General features: G+C 48.9%; 1 protein-coding gene across 1 annotated transcript in view; it reads right to left on the bottom strand.

Annotated features, from left to right (window-relative positions):
• Nucleotides 1-639: 639 nt before the first annotated feature.
• Nucleotides 640-8,758, bottom strand: part of EZH1 (enhancer of zeste 1 polycomb repressive complex 2 subunit) — a 24,272-nt gene continuing 16,153 nt past the window's right edge. The window contains exons 16-20 of the mRNA XM_019505714.1: nucleotides 6,559-6,654; nucleotides 5,028-5,109; nucleotides 4,245-4,325; nucleotides 3,710-3,794; nucleotides 640-3,594 (exon numbers count right to left, since the gene is read on the bottom strand). Coding sequence (XP_019361259.1) covers nucleotides 3,534-3,594; nucleotides 3,710-3,794; nucleotides 4,245-4,325; nucleotides 5,028-5,109; nucleotides 6,559-6,654 — 405 coding nt within the window. The 3' untranslated portion in view covers nucleotides 640-3,533. The remainder of the gene's footprint in view (nucleotides 3,595-3,709; nucleotides 3,795-4,244; nucleotides 4,326-5,027; nucleotides 5,110-6,558; nucleotides 6,655-8,758) is intronic.

Genomic DNA, 8,758 nt, shown 5'->3' with positions numbered 1-8,758 from the left:
CAAGGCTGCAGGTCTGTGCTTACCTAAGGGGAATGCTGAAGCCCTTGAGAAAACAGCAGCAGAGATGGATAGGTAGGGCATTGTAGGACTCCTCAGCACAGCCCCAGGGAAAGTGGAGCTTTGATTTGCTCTAGCTGAAGGACTGGTCCAGGGTCTTCCAACAGACTCATTACCCACCAGCCTCCCCTCTCCCATGTAACAGTGCAGCTGACTGGCATATGAAGCTGAGAAGATTTTTCCCCTCTCATTGCTATATGACAGGGTTTTTTCTTGCCTCTCAGAAGCACTGGGCATTAGCTGCAGCTAAGGTTGGAGATCGTGACTGGGGAGCCAAGCAGCACTGCAGACTAGTGCTTAACAATAAACAGAGCATCATCAGCTCCCCTGGCTGTAAACATGGGGCTTCAATAAGGGCTAGTCAATGAGTTAGCAGGTAGAGGCTGCACTCAACTCACTCACCCTTCTCTAAGCCAGCTGCTCAGAGAACAGCAGACACCATGCTGACCATGTATCATGTTCTGGAGCTGCTGGCCCAGCAGCTTTCTGGCCAGTGCATGTGTAGACCAAGCTGCAGACTGCATGCAGGTAAGTTAGCTCCTCTCTGGGGAACAGGAACAGAGGCAGTGGCTGGACACAGGATGTTCACTACCACTTTATTATGACAAAGGTTACAAGCCACATGATTTTTAAAGTGCATATAATTCACTGGCAGCAAGCCACAGACACAAAGCCTCTTGCAGTGCAGATATGGCCAAAGTTGCCGAGGAACATTTAATGACACAGAGGGCAGGGACCAGCCATGTGGACAAGGGTATAATAAAGCAGGGGAGAGAGTTGGCTTTCAGGCAGATACAGGAAGAACAAGAGTGCCTGCTCCAAACAGACCTGAACTCCAGCAAGACCCAGGGGCAAGTCCTGTGCTTAGCAGCCCCAGCAGAGAGGAGGCACACAGCCCAGACAAGCCCTTGGGACCCTCAGCAGCCAGCTGCAGCAGCTCCAATCCTGAAAATTAAATGCACTGGACGTGCCTGCGCCTGGAGAAGCATCTGCACAGGACTAGACCCAGGCTCCCATCTCCCCTGTATCACAGCCCAGTCCTCCATCTTTAGTAACAAACAAGAGATGTTGCCTGTGCATGGCTGGGTGCTTGACTCAGGACTCACCCTCAGTGCTCACTCAGTAAAAGACCTCCTTATTCTTATCTTACCATGCCAGACTGATGGCACTGGACAGTGAGGCAGGCTCCACTTCCCATCCTTGTATTGTACTCAGAGGGTCCCTGATGGCTCAATTCCAGTTGTGCACTCAGGGACACCCTCACAGCTGCTGCCCAACTCCACCTGTCCTGGATGTGCTAGTGCCATCACCCCAATCTCAAAGATCCTTATGCAGGCAACAGCACAACTAAGAATCTAGTGGTAGACCCTAGCTTCTTCCAAGTCCACTTCAAACCCTTCTCCTGACTGTATATGCGTGTGTTTGCCACATGCCAGCAATACACCAGAAAAGCTGGGAAGAACCAGAACTATGTCTGGAAAGGAGAGGACTGAGGGGCCAGGCAAGAAGGCTCCCCTTCATCACAGCCTGTCCTCTGCATCATGTGGTTGCTGGGACTCTGGATGCCTCTCCCCCAACACCCAAGTACTTGTACATACAGACATGAGGGTGCCTCCCCCAGTATTTCTTCCTGTTTGGGGTAAGACTCCTCCCAGCTCCCCCACAGCCTGCAGGAGAAGGAACAGGAAAAGCAGGGGCTGAGATTCACGTGGTTTCTACAACCCAGAAGCTCCTTGGAAAGAGGAAGAGTCCCAGCTGCTGGCTGGGGAGGGTTATTTTAATGTGCTTCCTTGTTTGTTTTTTTTTGCAGGGGATGCTAAGATCTAGCCCCTGCATTTTCAGCTCAAGAGCAATCTCCACACCTGGGACAGGGTCTCACGACAGAGCCCTTAGGCAGCCTCTGAGGCAGCCTTTGGGCTCAGACACTGCCAAAATAGCAATATGCTGATGTTGTTCAGAACATGGCAACAGCAATGGCAGTCAAGGAAGAGCTCTGTGCAATGGAAGAGGCCATAGCCATGAAGGGGAGGCTGTGCCAATGGGTTGGCAAGGTGCTTCAGACAGCACCCAGGATTGGTAACTGTGAGAAGGGAAGCCATGATTGGATGCTGCGGCAGCAAGGTTGGACTGAGGAAACAGATTCAGTGCTGCAGTCAGAGCACCTAATCAGCACATTCCTGTGCCATGCCAGATACCTCTGGAGCAGCAGGCCTTCCTAAACCAGCTTGTTGACTCCCAGCAAGGATATCTGTTCCTTCAGCTTTTCCCTGTATCAGAGGGGCCATGTACTGTGGGACATTGTTCATCCAACAGCTTCCCCAGAAGGTCAGCCCATGCCCATCAGAACAGAGCAGCACGAGGCCCTGCCAATCTAGATGGCTCTTCCAGGAAGGCCCCAGGCACAGCACCTCTGAGTAGCTTGGAAACATTCAATGGGAGAGTGACAGCCAGAACAGAGACTAATGAGGGCATCAGGGCTGAACAGAGCCCAGGTCCTGGACCAATTCCCCTAGAGCTTTGTGTGTCTTGACATATTAAGAGGGCCCAGATGGCACAGCCAGTGGAAATGGGCAACATTCATCCATCGTTTTCCTGAGCCTGGCCACTAGGCAGGCACAGAAGTAGGGGCAGGTAGGAAGGGGCCTTGTGAACTAGCTGTCTTCACATCCCATTTTCCCTGCCAACTCCTTCTGCACCTCTGGCAACAATGTGCTCATCTCTTCCCAGCACAATTGCTTTCCATAACCAAAGTGACTCATTGCATAACATTGAAAGGCCCCATTGCAGAAACAGGGTTCATCTGGTCTCTGTCCTCTGGCCAGCAGGGAAGAAGAGAGCCTTGTGGGCACAACAGCTGGCAAGTTGACTTAGCCTTGCTGTTGGGGCATGGGCCAGAGTCCCTAAGGTTCCTAACAGTGAACAAGCATCCTGATTAGCAGCAAAGGAAATCAAGAGAGAGCACCAAACACACACCAGAAACAAACGTTTGCTCCAGGGGAGAATTTTCAATGGAATGGCATCAGCCACCCCACCTATTTTCCTGCTAAGGCAAGCCCTGCCAGGCAGGGCCACTGCATTACCATCCCTACAGGCTGCGAGCAGGTTGTACCTTACTCAGGTTTGTTCTTTCAGCATCTGGTAGATGGAAGGAAACTCAAAGCATTCCCATGCAGTCACCTGCCTTCCAGTCCCACCTGGTTTCTGGAATCCCCTCTTGTCAGCCCTGGAGAGCATTGATGAAACACAATACTGAATTCTGCCCTGGCTCAGGACTAGAGCAAGATTCCTGCTTGGATCTGGCAGCGACTGTCACACTCCTCATAGCTCCACTCCCAGGCATCTGGATGGAATGCAGCACTCACGACTCACACAGCGACGCGAACATGGGCAGCCATGATGTAAGCATGGAAGCAAACATGGCATTGCTTACAAGGTGCAGTAGCAGCAAAGTGCACAGGGGCCTGCCCCACAGGGGCCTAGATGACGTCCGTCTCCCTCTCTATGCCGACATATTTCAAGGCATCCGCCTGGCTGTACCTACAACACAGGAAGGCTGACAGGTAGTCGCTTTTCTACACTACTCAGTTATAAATCTGTGAATACAGGGTACAGCTAAACCCAGCCACAGACTCCCCTGAGCTGCCCATATCACCTGTAATCAAAGAAGAGCTCCTCCCCTGCTTGGATGGCCCTCTTCGCAAAGATTCCTATCCGGTGGTCTCCATTCACCATCACAACTGCGATAAAAGAGACATGATATCAGGCCCCAGCATTTCCAGCCCAAACCATGCATTTGGGCATCACCAGAACCCTGACTCCCCACAGGTCAGTCTGGCCTGTGGTAGTAATGGCACTTCCTGGTTCCTGAAGGGCTTTGAAAGAGCTGGAAGTTCTCTTTGGAACGGGCTTATGGGCTTTCACTACAAAGTAGCAGGGCCCTAGCAAGACCGGTCAGGGCCTTTATAAGCAGGGAAGCATCTCACTGCAGAGGCAAGTACAATATACATATTTTCCCTTAAAACTCTTCCCTCCAAAGCTCAGAGGTATAAAGTCCCACTCAGTGCCAAGGATGCTTCCAAAACCAGCCATGCACTCCCAGATGTCAGAAAGGCTCCAAAGACATTGCTGGTCACTGCCGCAATTCCCAGCTGCCCCTGCCCGACAGCAGGTTGGCACAGAGCTCCTACCTTTAGCATAGCAATTGGGGTTCACGGAGTGGTTGGCAAAGCGGATCTTGTTTCCTTTGCGGGTGGCATCAACCACAAAATCTATTCAAAAAATGAGAAAGTGCCTTGGAATTTTCCACAATGGTAAAGATGCCACTAACATGGGACTTAGCTTGCCATACCACCCCAAGTACAGCCATGGCTATATCCATCCCACTCCAACTCTGAGGCAAGTCAATCATACTGTGTACTGTAGGCAAGGGAAGATTTCCTCATGCAAAACCCAGTAAGTGGGGGACCAATTACTCCACTAGCTTGGCCACATTTACACATAGCCCAGCACCTCCAAACCCACTTGCTGACTCCAGAACATAAAAGCAGGAAAAGCACAGGCTCAGGAAGCAACACCGGCACCTAGGCCAGGACAGCTCTATGATGTGACATAACAGCTATGGAAGCTAGTCACAGTGTGCTCGTGCAAAGATTCAAGGAGACACATATTAACTTCTGAGGAGCCACATGTGGCTCTGGAGCTCCAGGTTGGCCACCCCTGCCCTAGACCATTGCTGGAGCTGGGGAAGGGAAAGTATCCAGGAGCTGAGGCCTCCAAGCGGAGAAGACAAAGTGGCAATACAAACTGTACTGCTTGGGCCAGCCAACAGACAATCACTGAGCAGACCACGTGTACACTGCTTGCTCTTGCCCAGCAGCAGAGCACAACCACCCAGCCTGGCAAGGTTAGGAAGTCCAGGTCCTTAAACAGTGCAATAAACTGCACTTCAAAAGCTCTCCCCAGAGAGTTACCATTGTTGAGGTTGAAGAGGAAGCTGGACATGTATTTATCATAGACCTTTCCACGCCGATCAGCCTCGTCCTGTGAAATAAGCTGAAGAACAGGCAGGTTTTAGGAGTGTGACAGTTGCTGAGTGTCCTGAGAGATAATTGCAGGAAGAGACAAAATTCTTGCAGGTTCCCAGAAGCAAGAAACACTCAGTCCTTTTTGTGTGCTAGGACAGGTGTGAGCGCCAACCATTCTCAGAAGAGTACCCACCTGTCTTGTGCCACTAGCTGTGAGCAGGGTCATCTCCCTTTTCAGGCAGTTTGCTGGGCTAATAACCCTGTTTTACATTCAGCTGCTGCTGTGGAAGTAAAGCCTGGTTCCATGCTAGACTCATGCTAAGCAATACCCTTCTGCAGTTTCTTCTGAGCATCTAGGAGCCAACTTACTCCTGAAACAAACTGGCAGGGAAGCTGAGGCTCAGAGAGTCAAGCCCCCCAGTTTGTTAAGTGGCCCCAAAAGGAAAAGTCAGACCCATAGGGGCTTAAGCTTAAGTCTGATTTTTTCAATGCAACCTCCCTTCCCCTCTCCATGTTACTTAGATTATCAGGTGCTCAGTACCATCTGTCTATCAGTACCACATACTTTCAAGCTGGGTCCTCCAATCAGAGGCCATTTTTCAAAATCCTAGTCCAAGGTCAGAACTCTGTGGCACATCTGGGCACAGAGCACAGCTCTACAGTCCTTAGGCCTCTGCCTTGCTCCAGGAACTAAGCAGAAGATGACAACATTACCATATTTTCTTGCATATCACATGCCCCCAAACAAGACACCCATCTTGTTTTGGGAAGGCAGAGCAAAGAAAAAAAAGATTTTTCCAGAGCCAGCTGAATCCTGACCATACTGGCTCAATCCTCATCATCACTGCTCAGCAAAAGGTGATGTAATTTTAGCTTATTACAGCTGCTGTCAAATTGGCAGCAGCTTTTGGCTCCTCAACCAAAAACTACTGCCAATTTGTCAGTGGGCTTTTGAAAGGTTAAAACTGTGAGGCTGGAAACTGTACTCCCTCCCTAGCTGAAAAGGGCACCCCTGGCAGCCATTACAGCAACACCATGCTTCAATTCCAGTGCAAAAATCAGCTCCCCTGCTTAAGATGCACACTAATTTTGGAGGCCTGATTTTTGAGTAAAGGGTGCATGTGGTATGTGAGTAAACATGGTATTTCTTTAAGCCTGATACATGCTCAATTTGATATTAAGCACCTGTGTTTCAGCTAAACAAAAGTAAAGCTGGTCAAATTCTGCTAAAAGTCCCTTTTGAATAGGTTGTATGGGAACTCTGAACCACAAGCCTTAAAAAGGGGCTGCTCAGTAAGTTGTGCTGTAGGTGTGCTGCAGAGTAGGTACTGTTGCAGGCTGAACTGGGGCTCCATTAACAGTTCTACGCTGGAGGGAGAACCAAGCATTTTATGCATTGCCTCTAAAAAATGTGTCTGACTCCACAGCCCTTCAGAGCAGCACCCATGTTCCCAGCAAAAGGGACAGAAAAACTAACCTCACCACAGTACTCAGAGATGAATTCATTCTTCTGCACAGATTCCTTGATGAAGGTTCCCCAGCCAGCGACATCCGATGGAGCCAGCAGCAAATGCTAGAGTACAAGAGATTCAAGCTGTTACAGTTTGCAGAGCTGCTCCAGAGACATGTAATCAGTGCAAAGGACGTTATGTAAACATCCCAGACAAGTTCAGGACTCTGGGAGGGAATAAACTCCCATGCCCTCTGGGCAGATCTGAGCATCTGTGGTTCCCAGCAAAATCCACAACAATAAACCCACCAAGATCAGGCGTCCCTGTGTCAGGTGCTCCATGTATATGCACACATATGGGCCTGCATACATTCATGCATGCACACCCACGCACACAGTCCCAGCCCAAAGACTGAGGAAGGGGGGAGATTGTTTTCCCAGCAGCCACTGTGAGGAATGCCAAGAAGCTGTCAATGAACCTACTTGTCTTTCATAAAACTAACTACTTAGATGGATGAAGGGAATGCAGTGGATATGGTGCATCTAAACTTCACCAAGGCTTTTGACAAGGTCCTGCATGACCTTCTTATAAATAAACTGGAGAAATGTGGACTAGACAAAACTACTAAAGGTGGACAGACAACTGGTTTGGAAAGCCACGAGCAAAGGGTAATTATAAACAGATGCCTGTCAGAATGGCAGGCAGGAGGGTTTGGAGGTTTCCTGGGCCCAGTGCTGTTCAATGCGTCTGTTAATGGCTTGGATGCTGGAATAGACAGAGACTTGAGCAAATCTGCAAACAGCATGAAACAGGGAAGGCACACAAACACATTGGAGGACAGGAGCACAATTCAGAAGGATCTTGAAAGACTGGAAAGCTGAGCTAGAGCTAACAGGATGAAGTTCAATATGGACAAATGCCAGGTGCTCCCCCTCAGGAAGAATAAATAAAACACAGATACAAAATGGGTGACATCTGGCTGAATGGCAGCACTATGGAGAAGGATCTGGGAGTGTTGATGGATCACAGATTTAATATCAGTCTACAGCTGCACACAAGGCAAATACAGTTTTGGGCTGCATCAATAAAAGCATTAGGTGCAAGACATGGGAGGTAACAGTGCCTTTTACTTGGCATTGGTTATGCTTCATCTAGAGTGCTGTCTGTAGTTTTGGGCTCTGCATTTTAAAAAGGACATGGAGAAGTTAGGGAGAGTCCAGAGGTAGCCAACAAAACGATAAAGGATTTGGCAGGCAAGTTATACAAGGAGAGGTTGAAGGAAATAGGTATATTCAGCTTGTGGAAAAGGGTTTCATGAAGGGACATAACAGCAGTCCTCAAATAGCTGAAGGGCTATCATAAAGAAGAGGGAAAACACGTTTTCCCTCTTGCTACAGACCATAGACACGGACTAAAGACTTAAAGTTGCAGTAAAGTAGGTTTAGTTTGGATATTAGGGAAAGTGTCTTCACTGTTAGGACAGTCAGGCAGTGGAATAGGCTCCCTAGGGAAGTTGTGGAATTCTCTATTGTTGGAGATGTTCAAGAAGAGGTTGGGCAGGATTAGTCAGAGTTGATCTAAGAGTAGTTGTGCCAGTGTTATACTGAAGGTAGTTCTCATACTTATGGGCTTTGTTGGTTGCCACATGGGGCTGGGAAGATTTTTCCCCCTCTCTTGTTGCTACATGACACAGGGTTTTTTCTTGCCTCTCTTAGAAGCACTGGGCATTAGCTGCAGCTAAGGTTGGAGATTGTGACTGGGGTTTAGCATTCCTCCAGTTGGGACTAAAACCCAGGGATTCCTAGCTAGATGGTCTTGCCCCTCCACTCAGGGTTAAATCAAATCACCATATTTGGGGTCAGGAAGGAATTTTAAGCCATGGTCATACTGGTATAGAAGAAGGCAAAACCCTCCACAGACTATACTTGGGGGCATGGCCCTCTTCCTCGGATTTTGTTAAATGTATATTGGCCACTGTTGTCTCCGTGCTTTACCTATGGCATATCAGGCCTTGTGGTGGCATCAGAGTTGACTATCATTTTACTAATAGGTTAGACAGTGGATTTGTATAGGATAGTTTGGATAGGGATGATCCCATCCCTGACCAGGGATGGACTAGATGACCTCTGGAAGTCCCTTCAAGCCCTATTTTTCTATGATTCTTGATCTTTCATTATAGCTAACCCCAGCCACGCGTCTAATTATTTGCATCTATTTCAGTCCCCT

The sequence above is a fragment of the Gavialis gangeticus genome, unplaced genomic scaffold (genome assembly GCF_001723915.1).
Source record: "Gavialis gangeticus isolate Ggan-Ray unplaced genomic scaffold, GavGan_comp1, whole genome shotgun sequence".
Classification (NCBI taxonomy): Eukaryota; Metazoa; Chordata; order Crocodylia; family Gavialidae; genus Gavialis; species Gavialis gangeticus.
This window is presented reverse-complemented; position numbering and strand designations above follow the sequence as displayed.